This window comes from Pteropus medius, unplaced genomic scaffold (assembly GCF_902729225.1).
Source record: "Pteropus medius unplaced genomic scaffold, Ma_sr-lr_union100, whole genome shotgun sequence".
Taxonomy (NCBI): Eukaryota; Metazoa; Chordata; class Mammalia; order Chiroptera; family Pteropodidae; genus Pteropus; species Pteropus medius.
The window spans coordinates 9296112-9321202 of NW_024346667.1; the positions used below are offsets into that span (position 1 = coordinate 9296112).

Here is a 25091-nt window from a genome sequence, read left to right on the forward strand (position 1 = left end):
ATTCAGTGACTGATCTCATTCCCCTTTCCAAGCTACGTCATTAACCATCATTGGTTAGGAAACATTAAATGTGTGTTACACACACACACCCACATACATATATACACATATATTGCATACATTATATATCAGAAGGATGATAGAATTTAAATGAACTATTTTTTTCTAAAAATGCCTGTGATGCTAATTCTTTATAAATTTTGTCTACTCAGTCTTAACTGTTGTCTTACCCTTTTACATACATTTAATCAGCCAGCTTATAATCAATTCTGATATAATTTTGAAGCTACCCAAATTAATTTATTAGTTTCCAAGTAGCTCAGTATTTTCAATTCTGACTTTTGTAGATGTTGGAAAAGCAAAAATAAAAGGATAGGAGAACCTAAGAATTTTATGAATCATAGGAACTGCAGGTTTGGGTAAGCTTATTTTGCAAATCTGTGGTAGAATGCAAGAACATGTTTCTTCTTCCTTAAAGCATTAAATTGCACACCTGACGTTCAGTGCATCAGAAGAGATTTTTAGCAATGACATCGAGAGAGTTTCGTGTTCCTTATACTGAGGAAAGCAGAAGAACTTCCACCCAGTTGTCTCTTTGCTCTTCTCCAGCCCATAGATTTTGGATGATTTCCAGCAGCCCTGCTGTATTTAATAAGTAAATTCAGAAAATCTGGGCAGACCTCCAAAATTTGAGGTTTTGCTTAAGTTCTCTTTATTTGCGGGTTCGTTTCAGCTGCTCAAGTATCTAGCTGGAAAATTGGTACAATATATTTCAGTCACAGCAGTGATATATAAGTAATATTTAACACAAGTTTATAATTTGAGAATTTCTGATAATGCAACTATCAGAAGTATGAAGATCTGTTTAATCTTGGTAGATGTGCCAAATAGTACTGAAATATATTCACTTATTCTAATTCTAGGTGAAATTTTAATGTATAGGATGATACCCATAAATGTCGAGCTCGCAAAACAAAAGGTTTACTCCATGAAATATTATAACAAAAAAAAAAACGTCAACTTGCGGGTGGCCAGTGTAGGCTGTTAATTTCCTAACTTTCAGTTTCTCTGGAAAGTTTTAGGTTAACATTACACTTTTGGTAGAAAATGGATCTGTAGCTTTGCTATTAACATCCTGGTTATCACCGTCCTTCTTTAGTTTTCTTTTGTTTTTTTTTTATACTTTTAAAACAAGGTTTAAAGAAAAAAAAAAAACCTCAGTTATATAATGGAGGGCCTTTGACTCTTAACGCAAATGTCAAATATTTGAAACCACAATTAATTCTGTGGTCGCCTCAGGAATTTGTGCAGTTGCTATTAGGGATTTATTCTTCTTCCCACAAAAAAAAAGACAGGCAAACCACAAAGCAAAAGCCTCAACAATTAAGCTCAAGGAGAAGATTATTAGCATAATATGTGAAGTTAATTTTCAGGATGATCCATATTTTTATACAGAACCACGGGGTTTATTTGCAAACAGTGGTATCCCTGGCTTCCAGGGTCGATCATAACATTCAGAAACATCCTTAGCTATTCTAAAGTGCTGATGACCCAAGTCAGTTATTATTTATGGCAGCGATGATAAATTAACAAATATGCTGTGTAATTAAGAAGTGAAAGTAAGAGCAGTTTCAAACAGAATGTTAATATCACAAGGTGAATTTTCATTAGGTCTTCATCTTCTAAAAATAGAGTTCTAAGGGATTTTATTTTTCAAAGTGACTGTTTATTGGTAGTAGTGGAAAAAAACAAACATGTAAGTAGAACTTTCAAAGGGAACGCCTTCAGCGACACTCTGCCCTGCCCCTTCTTCCGGGACGCAGGCACAGGCTTCCTCCGTAAAGTGCTCTCATGTGTGTCTTAGCTTTTCAGCAGGTCGCAGGAGCGCTTTGTATGCTTCCAAGTCTTGAATACCAAAGTATTCTTCTCAAGCAAGATTTTGTTTTGTTTCAACATAAAAGCTAGTCACTACATAAAAGGGAACACTATCCTTGATTGTCTGCCTTACCCAAGATAAAAACGAACATGGTTCATCCTCTTTGAAAGTTTTAGATTTTCCCTTGCGTGCAGAGCCACTGTTGTGTTACCTCACTGCACACACCCACCAGCGCACACACCCGCCATCAGGTTGTCTGGGAGGTCACATGGCAGCACCTCAGTTGTCATGGGATCCCGGAGCAGAGGATGGAAAGTGCTTCTTTGTATGCACATTCTCCCCTTGGTAGATTGCCAGATTCCCCAAGTGTCTTTGATATTTGAACTTGAATATGAAGAAGTCGCTTTCTAATTCTAGCCCCAGCTTAGATTGTCTGTGGCTCTTACAGTTGTCTTGGAAAATCAAAGTATATTTTCCTACCTCTGAGATGATGTCAAGTTAGGATTTATAAAACACTTTGTTTTGATGACAGGCCACAAGGCAATAAAGCATTGTGGTTGAGAGGTGGGCTTTGGAAACAGACCTAGTTTATATCCCTTCTCTGCTATTTATTTATTGTGTCCATAGGCAAGTGTTTGAACCTCTGGTCCTCAGTTTCCTTACCTGTAACATAAGAATAATATAATGATTATATCATAAGATTGATGTCAAAATTTAATGAGCTAATATATGCAAAGTATATGATAATATACACCCAATAAATAGCAGTTATTATTCTTTTGTATATGTATGCACATAAGAATTTACAGATAGATAACTGCCATATTTATTGATAAATGCAATTAATTGAGATTCAGTATCAATCTAAAAGTAGAAGCCTAACAAACAACCTCATAGTCTTTTAACTACTAAGATGCCAAAAATGTTTTCCATCCTGGGAATTTACATGTCTGTATTCTTTAAACACAGTTCCAAAGGATGGCCTCAAAAGCCAAGCTGCTTTCGAAGAAATGAGGACAAGTTACATCAAAGAACTGAGGAAGATGGTAACTAAGTGTCCCAACAATTCTGGCCAGAGCTGGCAGAGGTTCTACCAACTGACGAAGCTTCTGGACTCCATGCACGATGTAAGTAGAGCTGCTTGATATCTCTTAAATGAACGATCAACAACCTCACACTGTTGACCAAATGAAACCAGAGAGTTGAGAAAGACTTCTTGGGTCTTTGAGACAGAGGTAAGTTGTCCAGTGGGAGGCAACATGAGTTGAGAGCTGATTTGGAAGGAAATTCTTTTACCAGATAACCCTTGAAACCACCTTCATTGAAAGTAAAGGGTGTGGTTCTTTCCCTCTCCCGGCAAGACAAAAGAAATGTGCATCCTAATGACAGAATCCCTGTGTCCTGGCCCAGGGGAGGCCCTTAGATTTGCTGCAGGTGTCAGATCAAGTTTCACATTTCTGCTTGCAAATAGGAAATATTTGGTTAGTAAAAATGTTTGCTTTAACGTTGCACAAATAGTGTCCACGGGCATCTTCTACAACTGTTAATGTAATAACCCAATCTTTCAAAAACATTATTAGTGGTTCAGGGCCAGCTTGGATCATCTCAGCCTTTGCCAAATTCGGAATCCTGTATTCACTGTTCTTCATAGGAGTCTCCTTTCTTGTCTTAATGTAAATAATGAAAGTAAACCCTGAGCTTGTTTTTAATTTAATCAATTATAAATGTAGTTGAGGTGTTTGTTAGCGGTTTCTATGAAATATTGATTTGAATAACTTGCTTTGTTCCGTCATTTAAAATATGCTTCTAGTTTCACTTTGTAAGCATTTTCTCCAGTTCTGGCTCAAAAAAAAAAAAAAGTTATAGGTAGTCACGCTGATTTTCTTTTTCATGTTTTTGAGGTTTTCATACTTTCTTTTGGGAAATTTATTGCCCAAGCTCAACCCATAGATTTGTATACAAAATTCTCCTTCAAATATTTTTCTTTTATTATGGAAAATATTGCAGGCTTGCTGACCAATAATAATATTACTATTGAAATAATGAATCATCCTTTAGAAATTTGTTTATGCCAGTGGAACGTTATCTCTTTGTGGGCTAATGGATAAAAGAATGTCACTTTTCAGTGTCGTACACCGAAGATGGATTGCATAGCAAGTTGACCTTTACTTTCTCTGAACTTTTTGTATGGTAAGAGCTAAAATCCCATAAGGAGAATTCAGTGACAGTTCTGCTCATTTAGTGGCCTAAAATGTGTGGTTTATGGAACATATTAAGAATAAGAGATGATGGCAAACAAGTCTACGGAGAACGCAGCAAATGATGTGCCCCGCAACTCACACGAGAGGAAATAAAGGGGACTAGATCACAGAGCATAATTGTCCACGTGAGAGCAAGGGGCATGGTTACTTTCTTCTGTTGCTTTTGTTGAAAGTCCTTCTTAGTGGATCTAAGAGTAAGATGTTCCGGTTCTTTCTTGAAGAATTCTCTATTTGTTGAAATATATGGGCAGGCACAAGCACAGTGTCATAATGAGTATGTAATCGTCATCACAACACATGGTAAAAGATTATGCACGTTGAAGTAATTTGCAGAAGTTAAAACTTGTTTTCCGACAGCCTCTCAGAACTTCTGAGCCGAGAGCAGAGCAGCGCAGTGGAAATGCCGGGGGCACCCCATGGTTCGATGTCAGGCCACCCTCTGTCCACTTGTCTTGTCAGTGTCAGGCACAAGGTAGAAACTCAGCAAACAGCTGCCAAATAGCTATATCATAATTGGCGATTTTCTGTAAAATCAATATTTTTTTAGTTTGTTTTTTTTTTAAATTAAGGTATAATTGATACAAAATAAGCTGAACATATTTAAAGTGTACCATTTGAGAAGTTTGACACATGTGTACACCCATGAAGCTGTCATCACAACCGAGACAACAAACGTATCATCATCGCCCCACCATTTTCCCTGTGCCCCTTTTTAACTTTTCCTCCTCCCTACTGCTACTCAGGTGCTTTCTGGCAACATAGGTTCATTTATATATTCTAGAGTTTTATATGTTCTAGAGTTTATGTATTCTAGAGTTATATAATCTATTAGTTCATATATTCTAGAGTTCCGTATATGTCAAATCATATAGTATGTAGTCTCTTCTGCCTGGCTTCCTTTCCCTTGGCATAATTACTTTGAGATTCATCTGTTCTATCGCAGATATCTGTAGTTCATTCCTACTCACTGCTGAGTAGCATCCATGGTGTGGATAGTCCACTTTTTGGTAGTCCGGTCCCCTATTAATGGGCATGTGGGTTGTTTCCAGATCAGGAACTATTACAAATAAAGCTGCACTGAACACTTGTGTACAAGTCCTGGAATGGACATTGCTCTTTTTCTTGGGTGAATAGGTAGTAGTGGAATGCCTTGAGCACAGTAGGTGTGTTTTCATTTTCTATGAGCTAGACTCTTCTCCAAAGTGGTTGTGTAATTGTACATTCCCTTGACAAGTGTGTGCGAGTTCACATTGCCCTGCATCCTTGCTACCACTTGCTGTGACTGGTCTTCCTAGTTTTAGCCATTGTAATAGCTGTGTGATGGTGTCTCACTGTGGTTTTTAATTTGCATTTCCCTTTTTATGGGCTAATTTATCATCTTTATGTCTTCTTTGGTATAGTATCTGTTCAGATCTTTTGCTCATTTTTTACAAAATATTAAATTGTTTATTTGTAATTGGATTGTTGAATTTTTAGAGTTCTTTATATATTCTAGATACAATTTCATTATAAGAATATGATTTGCAAGTGTTTTCTCCTAGTCTGTGGCTTATATTTTTATTCCCTGAACAATGTCTTTTGAAAAGCAGGAGTTTCCCATGGACTTACTGAAGTACAATCAATTATTTTTTGAGTCATGCTTTTGGTGTATCTAAGAAATCCTTGTCTAAGCCAATGTCACAAAGCTTTTCTCCTATATTTTCTAGAGATTGCTGTCCTTCATTGACTGATATGTAGTGTCTTGAAAACTTTTTTCATGTATTTTTTTCCTGAGCATTTTTGGTTGTTTCTGGTGGAAGGGTAAGGCCAGTTCATCCTACTCAACTGTATTTGGAAGGAGAACATTCTCTTTGAAATCACTGGCATCACTTTAATTCTAAAACCTTTATTTCGAAGTGTAAAAAAATGTTTGCTCTTAGAAGTAGCCTAACAGAAGCATCTTGAAAGCTCTATTTATATTTCTATTCCAGACAGAACATCGAAAAATGCATTGTAAGTCTAGAGAAACCTTTCTAACATTCACGCTTACTCAGACTCGAGACTGCCTACAGCGTTTTCATCAGAGTAAATTAATGAATCAACATTTGTGGAATCTTCTTCCAGGGAACAAAGAGCTACACAATGACTGGCTCTGTATTCAGAGCCTAGTTCTAATCACCTTGCGAAAAATGAGTATTAGTTCCTAAGGGTCACGCAAATAAGAACCCTATGAATGTAAATCAATGTTCTGTTTAAAAAGCATGCATATTATGCCACCCCTCAGGACACATGTTTATAGATTTTAGGACATGCATGCACAGCTCATTTTCAAGACACGTGCACAGCTCACAGGACATGTGGATTTCTCGACATGGTGCACACACGTGTTGGCAGAGCAGGGCCAAGGCGAGCGACAGGAACATTCTCTGAAAGAGGGTGGCAGTTAAATATTTGAACTGGTCAGCAACTTAAAGGGATCATAAGCCCTCTGAACATCAGTCTTTCCCTAAAAAAAGTTTCAAAGAAAGCAGCTGTGGTCAGACTCCTAGGAATGGATATATTTTAGCATTGCAAATGTTTGGGTTTTATATGTAAAGCATAGAGATTCTTTATTCTTCTAGAGAGATTTGACAATTAACAGTCATTTTCTAGCTAGTCACTTGCTAGGAATGGCATTAATTTCTTGTGGGTATAAGACGCACATTTCTAATTAATTTATTGGAAACTTCTATTCATTTACTGAAGTCCAAGACTTACGATCAGTGTGTAGAACATTATATGTTGAATGATGATATTGATAGTGTTTCTTAAAGGCAAAAATTACCCTTTTTCTATAAAATAGTTTCAAGGTCATACTATCGTATGGCCTTGTAGTCAACTTTAGTTCAGTATATGCACTAGCAAAAATGTGCCTCACACCTATCAAATGGATAAGGCCACAGAGGATACAAAAATGAATGTACGACACTAGCTCAGCCCTCAAATAGCTTAGTTTCTAGAGAGGCAGCTAGTGTGTAATGCAAAGCAGAAGGTAGTCAGGTGCTGAAATGGGTCACCTGGGCAGTGGGACCTTTGAGCACATGCGTGCTCATTCATTCATATCGATGAGCCCCTGTCATGTTCTAGGACCAAAGGTGCAAGTGAACAGAATGCCTGTCCTTTGGAATCCCACGTGTCTGATGGAGGAAGATGTTCATCTCATTCAACAAATACTTTAGTGTCTAAAGGTGCCAGGTAGTGTACTGAGGGAAGAGACCCGAAGCCTGGCTTCCAGGAACTTTCATCCTGCTTGAGACAACCGGACAGCTCTGCACAGGGCAGCGTGCTGAGGGATCTGAGTGCGTGAGCACGTGGCAATTGGGGGCTCAGTAGTGTTTATTCTAAGTTGATGGAAAGCCCTTTTGAGACAGTGTAGGAGCGGCTGTGCTGGGCTGGGTCATGGACAGCTTCCAAGGGAATGACAGGATCTTTACATCACGAAAGAAGAGACAGAGGCCGGGAGAGTAATTTCTCAAGGTCTGTCGGTAGCCAGTGGCAGCTCCCCTCTGGTGATGAAGGAGAGCTCCAAGCTGATAGCAGCCTCAGGCCGTAGGCTGGCGCATCTTTGGAGACCAGAAAACTAGCATTGGGGAACATTAAAAACAGCTGCGCAGCTCCCCAGCTCTCTGGAGTCATTTGGAACTTCCCTAGCATCTTCTGGAAAGTATTGTTTTTGTGAGGCGCAGGTTACATCTGGAAGGCAGTGGACCTGGTGCTGTATTAAAATACCATGCATGTTTAGCAATTCCCAGAACAAAATGTGAGGCTACCCTCAACATAAGCTGAGCAGGCTTCGGTGTGGAGACTTTTGTCTCTGTATGTGATCGTTAAACCCAGGCATTAACTACCCGTTGCCCGGGAAGGCACAGGCGTGTCACTCAGACACTAGGCACTGTTTTTTGCATGACCAAAAGAAACACTGTGAGGGTCGTTTTGCTGAATAACTGCTTTCTGTGGTTCCTGAGGGGATGCTCAGCAGCTTAAGTGGGTTGCCTTTAGCCAGCTCTTGGCACCAAGGTTTCCTTCTGCCAGGGTTGGGGAGGGCGGGTGGGCAGAGTGAGTTGGGGAACACCTGGTGACACAGTAACTGCTGCATGTGCACGCTGGGGGCTCTTCATTCTTTACGTGAAGAGGGCGTTACGTTTCAGGAACACAGTCACCAATAAAAGAAATATTGCTGCAAATAGCTGAAACTAGACTATTCAATTATTTTGAGATGCTCATTGCTCACTTAATTAGTTAGTGCTTTTCCATTCGGGCTGTGGTAGAGGTGATTTCCTTCATGACTACCTTATAGGTGTTTTCGAGATAGATGCAAACCTATTTTAAGCATTTCTCACCACAGACGGAAGAATGCGAGCCACAGGTTTGGCTCGGCCCACCATTTGGGCCGTCTGCAGCTTCCACATTGAATTGTGTTATGTCTTTCTAGTCAGTTTGTCTTTAAGAAACATTCTGAGGCCAAAATAGGAGTCTGCCACAGAAATGTGGCCCAAGAGGTGGCAGAAAGAGCAGAGCCTGGGGCGCTGCACCATCATGTCGGTAAACTCGAGCGCTTTAAATTTTCCAGACTTCAGTTTCTTCTACTGTAAAATGGGAATGACACCTTCTTATAAAGTAGTAAGAAGTGAATGAAACAACACAGGAGCTGTGGTATCTGCCACACGAGTCACTAAACCACTGCTCACCCCTTCGCTTCCCCTTTTCCCAGACTATGGTTGAGTTTGCCCCAAATCATGTGTGTACCACTGAAGAGCATCCATCAGGCAGTTTTAATTGACGTTTAAGTGCATAGCACGTGCCTTCCAGGAGACGACAGTCTAATGTGGGCGAGATCAAGCAGGGAAATGGGCAGCAAAGACCACCACACACTGTGGTGCCGGAAGCACGCAGACTCATCAGTACACAGCACGTCCACGGTACTCCAGGTCCAGTGCTCACTAGCGTCAGCTTTCTGTGCCTCCTGCAAGGATTTATCGGGGGGACTGAAGTTATTGTTAAAAACGCGGGGCCGTGCTTGAGCCACTTTCTAATTCGCTGAACGGACTTAGGTGCTTGGTGCTGGAGATGATGGCAGGTTGCTGTGAGGGGACCATCAGGAAGGGCTGATGTTGGTGAACTGAAAAGGAAAACCCTTGTCTCGGGTGTTTTCAGACACTGCTCATGGCAAGGCTCACCGTGCTACGGCAGCGCGTGGAGATGTCCCTCTCCTCATCGCTCAAGGCACAGTGAAAGGAGATTATTTAATTCTGTATCTGTGATAAGGTGCCCAGTGCTGTCAGTTCCACATGCATGTGTGTGTAAGATCCAGATTTAGAGCCACATCCCGAGTTAAACAGCTATTCAATATAATTGTTAGCAGTGTTATACTGCTTTCTTCTTTAACAAGACCGTGACTAAGAAGATTCTAAAAAAAGGAAGGGTTGTTTATTCCAGAGTCAGCTAAGTGAGCAGGGCCTATCTCCCAGGGCACAGGGGTTGAGGAGGACACAAGTCACGTGAGGACCCACTCCTCCTGAAAAAGAAATCTTCATGGGTAAAGATTCCGCGTTAAATGAATAATTGAGATGTCAGGTTTTACTTTTTGTCTAGTTGGTGAAACCAATGGAAGAGTTATTAATGGTTTTCCGTATCCGTTTCTGCATTCCTGTAGTAGAGAGGGACCAGCATTTACCTTACAGATTTCTCAATTCAGGGGTATAAGATGGTACAGAATGTATTGCCCTGGGTGAATTGTGCCAATAAGTGCTTATTTCCATTTAAAATGTTTTTGTTTGTATCATTAGGAAAAAGCATCAAATATATTTAAAACCAAAAATGGGGAGAAATGGAAAAAATAGGTCAGAATGTTCTATTATTTCAATATCATGAGTAAACGGAATTGATGACTTTGGGTGTGGTGTGGAAAGGTCTAGATGCTGGTTCAAGGATCACTGAGTTTTACATGCTCATAGCTGGAAGCTGCTAACTCCTCGCAGATATGAAGGGTGTCCGTACCTGTCGCTCCTTCTTTGATCACACGTTAACGGTGTAAGGTCATGATCGAGTCTCTCTGGGCTCCCCTAGTTTGCAGCTGATTCATATTGTGTGAGGCAGCAGAATAGCTGAATTACTGTTTTCCTAAACCTATTGGAGGAGTATCTGAATAACCAGGACACTGTATGAGAGAAGATACTTTCAGTGCCCAGTTGTGTATATTCTGTGGAATGAGCCATTCCTGTATCAGTTACGCTTTCGGAACAGTCTTCACGGGGGCGAGCGAAGGAAGTGCTGTGAGCGGCTCTGCCTCCAAGTGGGGGCAACGCTTCTGGGACGTGAGCCCCCTGGCCAGCGGGCACACAGGCAGCAGCCTCCGCCGCACCAGGCACGGTGCTGGTCCTAAGGATGCAGCAGCAGCAAAGGAGACTTTGTCTTTGCCCTTGCAGAGCACGTCGTCTCACCGGGAATAGAGACAAGTAAACTGGGAGCTAAAACGCTGCATGCTGCTTGCTCTGTACGGGCTGCTAGCACCATACGTGGGGAAGTGGTGGGTGCTGCCCACGGCGTGGAGTGATGGAAACGGTGGCCAAGCTGAGCCCCAAAGATAAAGCAGGAGTTCACAGGACAGATAAAGGGAAGCTCTTCCGAGTCAAAGGGATTCCTATCCCAAGGGAGAGAAAGCATGGTGATTTTGAGAAATGGAGAATGTCATTGTATCCAAGAGTGTCAGGGAGGGAAGGAGAGAAATGAGGACGAATACGATGGCAGGATCTGTGAATCATGTTAAGAAAACTACTGAGGAGTTTTGAGCACATCTGTAGAGAATATAGAGCTGCTCTGCTCAATGTGAACATCGCTAGCCACTTGTGGCTATTTACATGTAAATTAATTAAAATTAAAAACCCGAGTTCCCCAGTCACACTGGTCACAAGTGCTCAGTAGCCACGTGTGGCTGGTTGCCACCACTAGGGCCTTGCAGAAAGTCGTGCTGGACAATGCTGATGTACAGAACCTATTAGAGGAGGGGCAGGAGGGACAAAGGGCCAGTTAGGATGCTGGCGAGGTGATCCAGGTAAGAGGTGGGGGTCTGAGATAGAGCAAGGGTGGCTGGGGGACCGAGGAGGTACTCAGGTAGTTGAATGGATGGCTCTTGGTGTTGACAGGATGTGGAGGTTGAGAGAGAAGGAAGTGGGCCTAGGATGACCCAGGATTTGGACACAGGTAGCTGGCAAGGCAGCCCTAGCACAAGGAGAAGGGGAAGGCAGGAGCCTCGTGAGAGGCGATGCTCAGTGTGTTTTGGATGTACTGGAGTTGAGGTGCTCTTAGGGTACCAGGGGTGGGGGGAACGTCACGATGTTTCAGAGCAATGGGCTCTGTGGAGGTGAAGAGGAGGAAGGCAAAGTGTCCATGCAGACTCAGAAGGTGGCAGCACATGGTGCTCACTAAGGCCTGGGGCAGATGGAACTGCCCAGGCATCACTGTGGCTAGAAAAGGGCCCAGACCTGAAAAATGTCAGAGGGAAAAACGTCCATGGGACCAAAATTGGGAAGGTGCCTGCAGAGTCTGTGAAGGAGCTGCTGCTGAGGTACGATGAGGTGGCAAAAAGAGCGACACAGGGGACAAGCCAGAAAAGTGTAAGCCCCACACTGTGCAAATGAGGGCTCAGAGGGGCAGAAGCTGTGGAAGGTCAGTCAGCAAACAATCTGAAAACTTTCAGTAGCCATAGCAATGAGGAGGTGACTGTGAATAGCAGCTGAGAGATTTAACTTGTGGTAATGCTCACCAGGTGTCCAGTAACTATCAGAAGCCAGAAAGCAAACACGACAAACGTCAACTTAAAAAAATCAAGGTGTTGTCCGGTAAAGCTTAGCAAAAATGCTTTAATAGGAAAGTATGAGTCTTTCCGTTACGTGACATGTGTATAAATAAACATTTTGAATGTAGCTGAGGGAACATGCAGTTTTTGTGTTGACATGTTTTAAGTACAGCAAAGAAATCACAGTAATTTAGCAAATCCTATCTTTGTAAATAAGCCCAAATAATCTTTATTATGTACTTTGACCCATGTATAATTTTGAATTAGTGAAAGCTTCGTTATGTACTATATACATATATATGTATGCTGTATACTTAATACACGTATGCACTGTATACAGATATAGATGTGTGTGGCACTGAAGAGATACAGGTATAAATAGGAGTTTGGCACCATGACTCCTCAGAGCTGGCCGTGCATTTCAAGCCGTGATTTTATCAGTGATAGTCACCCCGCGCCCTTTCTCACCCACCACTTTCATATTACACCTTAACTGTAACGACAGTTAATTTCCTTCTGCAGCCCCAGAACTTTATCTTCTTCAGTTGGTCTGCCTTAATGTAAAATCTGGGTTATTTCCTTATCTCTTTGGAAAAGATTGACTTAAAACATGTAATACTTTCAGTGGCTAATGCTTAGACTATTTAAGATAGTGCTTACCCACTGCTGGTCTATAGCCAGGCAATATTCTAAGATGCAGTTATAGTAGATTTGAGAGAAATGAGAAAAAAACTTCAATACAGGAGTTGGTTTTTTTTGTTGTTTTTTTGTTTTGTTTTTTTAATTATGGTAAATACAAACATAAAATTTACCTCATTAGCCATTTTTAACGGTATAATTCATTAGTGTTTTCAAACTGTTATGCAAATAATCTCCTAAACTCATCTGTAAAATAAACCCTATAGCCATCAAACAACTCCCTACTCCCTGCCCTGTAGCTGTGACCTGTAGCACTGACCATCTTACTTCCTATGGATTTGACTACCCCAGGTACCTCATATATGTGAACTTATACAGATTCATCCATGTTGCAGCATGTATCACAATTTCCTTCCATCTTAAGGTCCTATTGTATATTTATACCACATTTTGTTTATCCATTTATCTGTTGATAGACGCTTTGGTTGCTTCTACCTCTTGGCTATTGTGAATAATGCTGCTATGAACATGGGTGTGCATATATATCTTCAAGATCTTGTTTTCAGTTCTTTCGGTATAAGAGTTGATGGGTCATGTGATAATTCTTTAATATTTCTGAGGAACCACCAAACTTCTAGTTTTTTATAGTCCCACCAACAGGGCACAAGGATTTTAGTTTCTCTGCATCCTCATTAACGCTTGTTATTTGCTTTTGTTTTGTTTTGATAATGGCCATCCTAATGGGTGTTAGGGTGGTATCTCATTGTGGTTTGGTTTGTATTTCTCTAATATCTGGTGATGTTGAACATCTTTCACATGCTTATTGGCCATTCATCTTCTTTGGAGAATTGTCTATTCAAGTTCTTTGCCCATTTTTAGTTGTTTTTTTGTTGTTGTGAGTTATTTATATATTCTGGATATTAACTGCTTATCTAATACACGATTTGCAAGTATGTTCTTCCAGTTCATGGGTTTTGTTGATTTGGTTGTCAAAATCTTTCTCTCATGAACTTATAATAGTGTCAGGCAGTAGTTTGTTTCTTTTAATCCTTTGCTGGCAAAATTAGAAGTTTTCTTCTCCCAATTTAAGAGTAATTTTTTTTTTCTTGTGATAACTACTTCTTTGGCTTATTAATGCTTCCTAAGTTGTATGCGTAGAGAACATATGACATTTTGTTCATAGCTAGTTCTGAAAATCTGTAAGAGAATAACTTTACAAGGATGCTGGGGGGAAACTAGGTCCTTGTCGTGTTTGGGGAGGTATAAATGAATTGAGCATTCCATTCCCACTTGAATCTTTTTAGATTTATGATGCTACAGGGTGAGCTTTCTGGGGGAAAAAATACATGTAGAAAGAAACTGGGGGTCCCAAAAGCCATGCTCATAGAAAAGCACATCTAAATCTAACCTAACACGCAGGAATCTCTTCCTAATCTGAAATGTATCTAGAGAAGATTTTGGAAAACTATCTCATTGTCTAACACCTGTGTCAATAAATCCCTACCTCTTACGCCATTTAAATCCCTCTTCTTACAATATAAAATAACCATATAATACCTGGGATTTACCTAGTGCCTTTCTTCCTAAGCCCTGTCATTAAATCCTTCTAATATCTCCATGAGACAAGGATGAGTAAATATTACTATTTATACTTAATCACCTCATCTTAATTCCTTTCTCCATAAAAAGGGAATAACAGTAATATTTACTCACTTTTTTAACTCTTTCTGTAGAGAAAAGAATTTAGACAGAGTGATCGAGTGTATTTTCCCTGGTTAATAAGTGAGCCAGGACCAGAAGGCGGGAGCGGGGGAGGGAAAGCACCTCTGGGAGACACCAGTGCAGAGCCAGCCCTGCTCCTGGGTTGCTCTCGTTGCTCCCGGTAGGTGAGGTGTCACTTTGGGGTCCCACACATAAGAGGGTATCACTGTGCTTAATGGTCTGCTGTTGCCGTCTTGAAATACTTAGTGAATCTTTGAGTAGGGGGCCCCACAAATAGTGCAGCCTGTCCTGGGCAAAATATGATCTACTTCAGATCATGCTGTTCAGAGATGTTGAGTTTGAGGAGCAGTTTGCTACCTGTGGCACACTGTGCAGATGCGTCTGGAAGAAGGCTGCAGGGGTGTGAGGGCAGAAAGCTTCCATAGAGCAGAGCTTCAAGAATGGAAGGAAACCAGAGAGCCATCGGTACCCTGGAAGGGAGCCTTGAACCTAAGGTCATCTTTAACATAAACACAAATAGTAAAGAATTTTCACAAGGGAGAGACACGTTGTTAAGCAGTTGAAAGAGGAGCATTATCATTCAGCACCATTTTTAGACTAAGGCAGATCATTTGAAATGACATTGAAAAGGCCAGGGAGATGCCAATTGATCGATTTTATGAAGGTCATGGTTAAAGGGACGAAGACGTGTATGTGGTTTCACACAGTCATTATTTGCAGGTTCCGCATTTACAAATGTGTGTAGTAGTTAAAATTTATTTGTAGCCCCCAAATCAATACTCACGTTACATTTGCAGTTGTTGACAGTCGTGTGCAGAGCAGTAAAACAGCTGAGTCGCCCAAAGTGCATGTTCCCAAGTAAGGTCAAACCAGCCACCGCCCCCTTCTCGCTTCGGCTCTCATGCAGTAAACAAGTGCTCTTTTCATGGTCTACTTAGTGCCATAGTTTTTGCATTTCTTTTGGTGAATTTGCCGCTTAAAATTGTCCCCAAGTGTAGTGCTCACGCACTGTCTCGTGTTCCTAAAATCAAGAGGGCTATGATGTGCTTCATGGAGAAAGCAAGTGTGTTCAGTAAGTTATATTCAGGTATGACTTACAATGCTGTTTGGCCTTGAGTTCAGTGCTCAGGAATCAGCAGTATATATTAACTGAGGTGTCTTTAAACAGAGACACATTAAACAAGGATCATTTAATGAAAATATTGTGACCAGTGGCTCATGGGAACCTAACCCTGTATTTTCCCTAGGACTACGAATGAGAATCACCTGTAAATGTTTGTAACCTGCAGGGACTATAGGTTCAGAGGGAAGTGACTCCTGAAAGAACAGTCAAAAATGGAAGATGAGTCATGGTGATTCTCTGTTTGAGTGATAGATTCTAAGTCCTATAAGCTAGACAGTGCCTTTTGTTATCCTGTTCAATCCCTTTGTGTACAAGGGGTCTTTCTAAAGCATTTCCTAAAAGTTCAGTGAATCTGTATATTTGGAGCCAGAGCTAGGTACCACCATATCTCGATTCAGACTTTTTCCCCCCACTTTTAATATTTCTGAAATCAGGAGACATCTTATACTCAATTTATATATTTTAACAAAACCTTTTCTCCCATAAGCTGTCACTAAATCCTTGGAATGGCTTCTCATTCAGGAGCCAGGAGCGTAAAAGGACAGGTAGGAAACACACAACTTCTCGGCTCTGGCATTGTACCCTGAAAGCAGCCACAGATAATATCTGAATGAACATGGCTATGTCCCAGTAAAACTATTTCATGTGATTTCCACATGTCACAAATGTTCTTTTAGTTTTTTTTTTTTCAACCATTTCAAAATGTACAAAACTTACAAAACCAGTTATTAGGCCAGATTGAGCCTGCAGGTGACTCCTGATTTCATTTAATGACATCATTGGTCTCAGGTGTAAGGTACTTGGATCAGAAGAGGCTGCCCTTGGCTAGTGGTGTCTATTGCTTAGTGTTCCTTTTCTTTTATAGACTGAAATAAAGATTTAACTGCTTAATCTTGATTGAACCTGATATTAAAGTTGGTAACTTATAAATATGAATTGGTTTAGATTTTTACATTGCTCAGCATAGTGTACATTTGCAAGAACTAGGAAATATTGAAAACAAAATTAGGAAAAGTTCATACTTCTATATACAGTAGCGTGCCAATACATTTTAAAACAACCCTTTCATTAGAATTCCTTTGTTCAGCAATGTTCTAATTATCTCTTTATCTTGAAGCTCTACTTTTTCCTTTTCCATTGTGTCATTTTTCTTTGTGTTTTTCCCGTGTACAATAGACCTTATTCAGAAGAAGGCGGAGCTGCAATCTAGAACAAGGCTTATAATACAAGGAAACTTAAATAGGGTGGAAATTAAATAACTTTAAACACAAAAAAATTAGAAGGAAATTGAACTCATCTTGCTTAGCACAGCATCTAAAACACATTTTGAAGATTTAATATTCATCACTGGCCAGAGATCAATGGTTAGCTTTTAATTTATTATAACAATAATGACAAACAGATTAAAATGTGACCTCAGCTGATACTCATAATGGATGGGGGTGAGTTTTAAGAAATGGTTTTTCTCGAGATGTTTTTCTCGAGATGTTGAGCAGCACCTACTTGCCACCCCAGCAGCCAGCCCATTATTGGGCGCCTGGTCTGGCCCAGACTGCTCAAGCCTGCACCAGCCTGGACTCCAGATGCAGCCCTATCAGACCCACAGGACCACCCCACCTGCCTCTCAGGAAGCAGAGCCACAAGTATTTCTGGCCTGGAGCCCTGGCTTTGGCTACCCTCACTAGGGTTCCCCTTACCTAGAATGTGCAGGCAGAGCTCTATTGAGGCTTCTCTCCTGCTTCAGGGATACTCTTAAATCCAGATGCAGACTGTCCCTTGCAGAGGAATGCAGCCTTTTAAAAGGGGTAATCCACAGAGGAGCCTCCTTCCAGATGGCATCTTTGCTTCCAGTGCTATCTCAGAGCCCCAGATCATCTTTGCTAAATTCCCCAAATGCCTTGTATAGGCTTAGAATTTAGCTTACACTCATGAGCTCTCCTGTTAATAAGCTTTGGGGTGTGAAATGCCTTCTGATGAGTATTTAAAAACCACTCTTAGATATTTTCCAATGGTACCTTTTTTTATTGAGATATATTTGACATATAATATTGTGTGAGTTTAAGGTATACAACATGTCACTTTGATACATTTATGTTGCATATGAAAACCACCATTAGCTAACATCTCTATCACACATCACATAACGGTCATTTTTTTTATGTAGTGGGAACCATTAAGATCTAGTCTCTTAGCAACTTTGAAGTTTATAATAGTCTTTTTGTCTGTAATCACAGTGATGCGCATTAGATCTCTAGGACTTATCTCTTGGTTTGTAAGCTTATATTCTCAAACAACATCATCCCAATTCTCCCACCCCCCCCCACGCCCCAGCCCCTGGTAACCACCATTCTACTGTTTTTATGAATTTGGCTTTTCCAGATTCCATATATAAGTGATACCATTACAATACTGGTCTTTCTCTCTCTGACTTATCTCACTTAGCGTAATGCCCTCACATTGTTGTCGCAAATGGTAGGAGTTCCTTTTTCTCTTGGCTGAATAATATCCCATTGTATACATGTACCACATGGGAGTACATATATCTCTTTGATGTCCTGTTTTCATTTACTTTGAATATAGATCCAGGATTTTTAATTTTTTTTTAATTTTTAATTTTTCGAGGAACTTCCATACTGTTTTCCATAGTGGCTGTACCAGTTGGTAGTCCCCCCAGCAGTGCAGTGCACATGGGTTCCCTTTTCTCCACAGCCTTGTCAACACTTATTATATTCTTGATGGCAGCCATTCTAACAGGTAGGAAGTGATAGCTCTTTGTGGGTGTGTTTTGCTGATGATTGGTGCTGAGCATCTTTTCATGTACCTGTTGACCATATGTTTGTCTTTGGAAAAATGTCTGTTTAGTTCCTCTGCCTATTTTTTAATTGGGTTATTTTGTTGTTGTTATTGAAGTATATGAGTTCATTATATATTCTAGATACTGAGTCTCACTAGTTGAATTTTGCTTTTGTTGCTTATGCTTTGGCTATCATATTTAAAAAATCATTGCTGAGACCAATGTCAAGGAATTCTTTTGTATGTTTTTTCCTAGGAGTTTTATGGTATCAGATATTATGTTTAGTCTTTAATCCATTTCAAGTTAATTTTTGTGAGTGGTGTAAGACGGGACAGATTTCATTTTTCTGCAGGTGGTTATCCAGTTTTCTCATTATCATTTGTTGAAGAGACTTTTTCCCCATTGAGTGTTCTTAGCTCCCTTGTCAAATATTAGATGACCATAAATGCAGGTGTTTATTTCTGGGTTCCTTTGGTCTGTGTCTATTTTTATGCTATTTTGTAATGAAGTGTGATGCCTAGAGCTTTGTTCTTCTTCCCCATGATTTATTTCTTTGGCTATCTGGAGTCTTTGTGGCTCCATACAAATTTTAGGATTGTATTTTTCTATTTATTTCCATGAAAAAATATATTGGAATTTTGATAGTGATTGTGTAGAATCTGTAGATGGCATTTGGGTACTATGGATATTTTAAGAATATTAAGTCTTCTGGATCTATGAACATGTGTCTTCAATTTCTTAGTCTTACAGTTTTCATTGTACCAATCTTTTACTTCCCTGGTTAAATCCTGTCTTAAGTGTTTTATTGCTATTTTGAATGGGATAATTCCATTTCTTTTTTTTTTTTTTGATGTTTAGTTGTTAGTATACAGAAATGTAACATTTCTGTATGTTGATTTTAATCCTAGAACTTACTGATTCATTGATTAACCCAATAATTTGGGGGTTGAGTTTTTAGGATTTTCTATACATAATATCATGTGTAAATAATGACAATTTTGTTTCCTTTCCAATTTAGATGCCTTTTGTTTATTTTTGTCTTTCCTAATTGCTTTAGCTCGGACTTCTAGTACTATGTGGAATAGGAGTGATGAGAGTGAACACTCTTGCTTTGTTCCCGATCATTGAGGAAACTTGCAATTTTTCACCATTGAGTAAAATGTTAGCTGTGGGTTTGTCATCTATGGCCTTTATTGTGTTGAGGTATATTCCTTTCATATCCAAATTTGTTTTTATCATGAAAGGATGTCGTATTTTGTCAAATGCTTTTTCTGTTATCTATTAAGATGATTATGTGGTTTTTATCTATTACTGTTTATCACATTTACTGATTTACATATTTTGAAAAATCCTTCCATCTCAAAGATAAATCCTGTGTGGTCATGATGTATAATCCTTTTAATGAAGTGTTGAATTTGGTTTGCTACTATTTTGTTGAGCATTTCTGTATCTTTATCCATTAGGTATATTGGCCTGTTTTTTTTTTTTTTTCTTTTCTTGTGCTTTATCTGGCTTTAGTATTAGAGTGATGCTGGCCTCATATGATGAGTTTGGACATGTTCCCTCTTCAGGTTTTTGAAAGAGTTTGAGAAGGACTGACGTTAATTCTCCTTTAAATGTTTGGTAGAATTCACCAGTGAAGCCATCTGGTCCTGGGGTTTTCTGTGTTGGGAGTTTTTTCATCACTGATTAGCCTCTGTTCATTTCAGCTTGAAGAACTCCTTTCAGCATTTCTTCTGAGGCAGGTCTAGTAGTGATGAATTATCTTCACTTTTAAGAAAAGTGTTTCTCCTTCATAGCTGAAAGATAACTTTGCCAGACAGTATTCTTAGCTGGCAATTTTTTTCTTTCAACACTTGGAATATCTAATTCTACTCTCTCCTGGCTTATAGGGGTTTTGCTGAGAAAACCACTGATAACCTACAAAGGAACCCACATTAAGCTATCATCTTCCGACTGCTTTTAGAATTCTTTCAATTTTGACAGTTTCATTATAATGTATTTTGGATAAGGTCTTTGTGCATTGAGATAATAGGGCGATCTACTAGCTTTGAACTTGGATATTCAGTTAGTTCTCTCCCCAAGTTTGGGATGTTCTCGGCTATTAATATTCTACCCTCCCCCTTCTTCTTCTGGAATTCCAATTATTCTCATACTTGTTCCTCGAATGAAATCACATAGATCATGTAGGCTTTCTTTGTTCTCCTGTAACTGGGTTACTTCACACTTCCTACCCTCTAACTCACTTATTCTGTGTTCCACTCGCTCTACTCTATTTCACATGCTCTCTATTACATTTTTGATTTCACTAGTTTTCAGCGCCATAATTTCTCCTTGGTTCTTATCTTATTGGTAAATATTTCATTGATCCTATTTTTTCATGAATTGGAGTTTTCTTTTAGCTGAGTTTCTTCAAAACTGGGATTTTTGGATTCTTTATCAGCAAGATCACAAAATTGCATGCCTTTGTACTTGGTTGTTTGTTAGATTATCATTTTTTGATGACATGTTTCCTTGATAACATTCATTGTAGTATTGTATTGCTTTCTCATTTCAAGTAGCAGATACCTCCTTAAATCTTTGCACGTTGTCTCAAATGAGTATTCTGTTCATTGGTGCTGATGTTGCATAGAGGGGTTTTCTGCCTTTGAATGGCTACTGCTGTTACTCTTGCATGGCTCCCTCTTGTGGCAGGATTCCTAAGTGTTTACGTCCTCTGTGGTTCTTAGCACTCCTGGCTGGCTGCCGGAAGCCTCTCGTTTTCCAGAAGGTGGCGCTATAGCTTCAGTTAGTGGTTTCTCCCAGACCCCGTTCGCTGAGGGCAGTCCCTATTGGGCCTTGCCCTTGCCTCCAGACTTGAAAATGCACACCAAGAGCCAGACTGGGGAGAGGTATGGATTTCGCACTTGGGGTGTCTGTGGACCCAGTATCCCCAGGTATGGTGCTCCCAAGCAGGAACTTTGTTCCTTTAATGCTCTTTAGGGAAGCAGCAGAATATAAATCTCCTTCCTCCTCCCAGTCCTGGAGGTCCTACCTCAGTATCCTGGTACTGCTGGAAAGGGGCTTCTCTACCTGCACCACTGGGGTAGGCAGGCAGGTACTCATTACTGCTCTCCCCCTCTCCTCCATAGGGGACATCACCGCCCTATGAGATAGTTCAGCCCTGTGCACTGTTGTGTGTGGGGTGCTGGTCAAGTTCTTACCATCTCCGCTGCATTCAAACTCGTTTTGGCGGGGAGGGGTTGGTCCGATCGCATGCTAGAATTTCCCCTTGGGAAGACTGGACCTATTCAATTTCTCTTTTGTCTGTGGGTGTCTGCCCAGATCAGCACTCTCCAGGTGTTTTCCCCTGACTTTGGTCAGAGGGGTTGGGGCAAGTTCGCTGCTTAGCTGGATCCACAGGTGGGGAAGACTCTTCCCAAGTCCTTTGGCGTACAGTGCTGGCGCCCACAGCTCCTATTTGTTCATGGATGGATGTCTAACTCTTAAAAAGGGAGAGACAAAAAGGAGGAGCCATCTTACGCTTCTGTCGCTTCTCAGGGGGGTCTCGCCGATCCTTTTTCTCTTGGTCACATCTAGGAGGCCTTCTAGACTCTCAAGCTCAGCAGAGCAGTGAGACCTGCATTTTCAAAAGGAATCCACAAGTAAATAAGGGTATCACCTTGTTAAAGGTTATATTTACTTCTGTGTGTAGAAATAAATGCTACTACATTGGGAGCTCTTTTACAGCATGTTACTGTTGTGTCTTATTGAGAAATCACCAGCCATAAAAAAGCAGGAGTCCCCACTTGCACAGGTGTCTCCCACCCTGGTTTGTGAGGGGCTCTGAAGGAAGTGCACCGTACGGCACTTTGTAGTGTTCATGATGCGACTGCAGGAGCTCCTGGAACACGCAGTCACTGGTAGTTTCTATCACTGTATTTAGGGTTGGAGCTCTTATCTTTGCCCCTAACCCCATCAATATAGTTGGCTAAAATTCTGATCTTTAAAAATAAAGCCTCGTGCCCTCCCCCCGATGCTTATTTCAGACAAAAGCTAGATCCGAATTAGGTGAGAGTTCCAGAGTCAGCAGATAACTTAGCATGAGCTTGCTGTGTGAGGCCCTACCCCAGGGCGTCTGGCACCACTCAGTGGCTGTGCCACGGTGACTTCAGTCACTGTGACCTTGCCAGGCTCCTCTGCCACCCTGACAGCTGTGGCCCGTCAGGCTGCATAACTCATGCTAAGTGTCCAGCTAAACTTCCGTGACCCTGCCAGATGCATTTTGTACAGAATAAAAAGTCATTGCACGAGACTTTCTCTGACTCCTAATAATATTGAACTCTTGTTACTGATTATAATTAGGATTCTTGCTTCTCCATCCAGCTTGGTATTACCAGTGGGAATCGATATTGAGATGGCAGGTCAGGCCATTTCTCTTGTTGCAATTGAGGCAAACAGCATAGAGCTTTTGTCATTGTAACCCTCCTACTCCCCTGAGAAGAGGGATGGGGCTCATGGCACCCGTGGCATGATATGCATATGAAGTCACCTTAAAACCCAACCTAAGTTAAAGGAAATCAGAAGGACAGAAAAGGGTGAAAAAGGTTAGCTTTGCGTTTGTATTTAAAACTAGCAACATGCTACCCTGAAAAAAATACTGTTTAAATGTTATTCCTGGGTACTTATGAGTTTGGAAGAGCCTCAGCTCCTTACCAGGGCTGCTCAGACATGGCAGGGTGGGGCCTCTCCTGAATGCTGGTGGCACAGGCAGTTCCTGTCTTCAAGGAGCTACAAATGTGAAAGGTTACAGAGGTGAGGGATGTGAACCACAGGGTAAAATGGTGCCCCCTGGCTCTTTGGCTAATTGACAAGTAAATGAGAAAGACAAAATAGGGCATCTGTGAGTTCAGAGAGGAAGGATTCTCAGACTAGGTTCCTTCCATGGAGGCCTGGGGCCAGGGGAGCGACTGTAGGGAGTGGGCGGGGAGACGTGCAGTGAAAGCTGGTACTCACATCATCTGAAGAGAATGAGTGACAGTTCTGAAAACTCATTCCATGCCAAGTTAGTGTCCAGAGAAACTTCTGGAATATTCCTGGAGGGCTGTCCATACAGAGTTGTCCTGAAGTGATTTAAAAGGTGGTCTTTGAGAAGGCCTGGTTTCTCCCCACCACACACACTAGAACCGTGTCAGGTGCTGATGAACTCAGCTCTTCCCCAATTTTGCAGGGGGAATAGTAATTGGGGGGGTCTAACTAGAAACTATCTGTGGTCATTTAGTGATGCATAGCCACCATCTAGCACCACCTTCCAGGGTGTGACTACAGCCTGGCCCATCTCCACTGACTCTCTCTACTGGGGGAAGTGGCCAGCCTTACCCTGCAGGGCTTGGGGACAGCATCTGGTGAGGGCATATGTACTGTGCCTATTTGTAGCCTTGTTTCCTGGCGTCTCTGGGCTCGGGCAGGGGCCCCGCCTGCTGTGCCCTCCCCCCAACATGTGTCTGTGCATATGTGTAGCATGACTTTAGACACAGAAGTTTGGCACACAAACCAATGTCCACTCGCTGGTCAACATCTCTGCCAGCCCAGCTGTTTAGTATGTGACTCTGGCCCAGCTTTCAGGGCGTAGTCACCTCCTTGTGCCTCCTTGGTGTCCCCATACTGCAGCACTACCCCACCTCAAACATCTGCTAAGGAAGGGCCAGGGATCATGGGTCCTGGCCCACTGGCTGTGGCAGGTCAGGGCTGGAGAGGGTGGTGGGAGGGCTCTAAGGGTCAGCGAACCTGCAGCCTGGACCAGAATGGCCCACGTTCTCAACCAGTGACTGGGGGCACCTGGCTTGGATATTGACCTCACCAACTGCAGGCATTGGCGCAGCTGAGTCCTGAAAAGGTTTACAGCCTTGTCCCGGGGCAGGGTGGACCTGGCAGCCTTTGGAAGCAGCCACTGCCTTCTCATAGCTGCCAAGGTTCCCTGAGCTTCCAGCCCTCAAGAATCCTGGCCACCCCAAGACTGAGATCCTCCCCTCAAGTGTTCACAGGGTCAAATGCCCCGCCTGGAGCTGCCAGGCCACCCCCTCACGCCCGCCCTGCCATGCCCCCATCTCTGCTGCTGGCCAAGGCACTTACTGTAAACAGAAGCTCTGGGTACCAGCTCATGACTGGAAACAAGCTGCTTTCTCAGTCTGTGGAACATAGAACAGAGGTGGGCGGGAAATGCCAGCCCCAGGTTAATATGCATTAGTGAGTAGTGTCTGGGACACTTGTCCCCAGCCAACCTGCAAGGAGAAACAGCTAAGCCACTGGCCTCTCTCCCTTCTGGTTTTCTCAGCATCTCCTAGGCAATGCTCAGCTGAAAACACATCAGCAGATGTTACAGACAGGGACAGAGGCACTGAGATGGCCTGGGCCCTTTCCCCATTAATTAATAGTCTCACAGGGGTGCTCCCGTGCATGCTGTCCCAGAGGGACTGATTTACTCTGCTCTACATCTCCGATCGCATACAACTGGCACTGCTGTCTCCTACTTACAAATATAATCTCTAAGTGGCCCTGCGCAGTAGCTTGTTCAGATGTCAGTTGTCCGGGTAACAAGCTTCCCACTGCTCTACACCTGGTGAGTGATCCCACACTCGCTCTCATCCCAGGCCGCATGGCTGTGGTCCTCAGGACTCTGCTGTCTCCACCCGCTCAAAGGGCATGGCCCCCAGTCGGCACTGCTGACTCATTTATGCCACCACGTTAGGAGAGCAGGCCCAGCATGGCTTTTAGCTTTCGCGGCCACTGGCCTGCCACTGAAAAAAAAAAAAATTAAGAAAGTTGCCATCCCATTTCTATTTTAAGAATCTCCTGGAAAGGCAGAGAACAAAGTTCTGTCACTT

The 25091-nt window shown here is 41.7% G+C and overlaps 1 protein-coding gene and 1 long non-coding RNA gene across 2 annotated transcripts in view; one reads left to right on the forward strand and one right to left on the reverse strand.

Moving 5' to 3' along the window:
• The window catches only part of NR3C2 (nuclear receptor subfamily 3 group C member 2), a 300382-nt gene that overhangs the window by 270491 nt on the left and 4800 nt on the right, over positions 1 to 25091 (forward strand). Inside the window, 1 exon segment of the mRNA XM_039875998.1 lies at positions 2846 to 3003. Coding sequence (XP_039731932.1) covers positions 2846 to 3003 — 158 coding nt within the window.
• LOC120613309 (uncharacterized) lies at positions 19060 to 24202 on the reverse strand. Its single transcript, XR_005655665.1, has 3 exons — positions 23224 to 24202; positions 22924 to 22998; positions 19060 to 21847 (listed from the first exon to the last, which is right to left on the reverse strand). It is a non-coding gene; the product is annotated as an uncharacterized LOC120613309 (long non-coding RNA).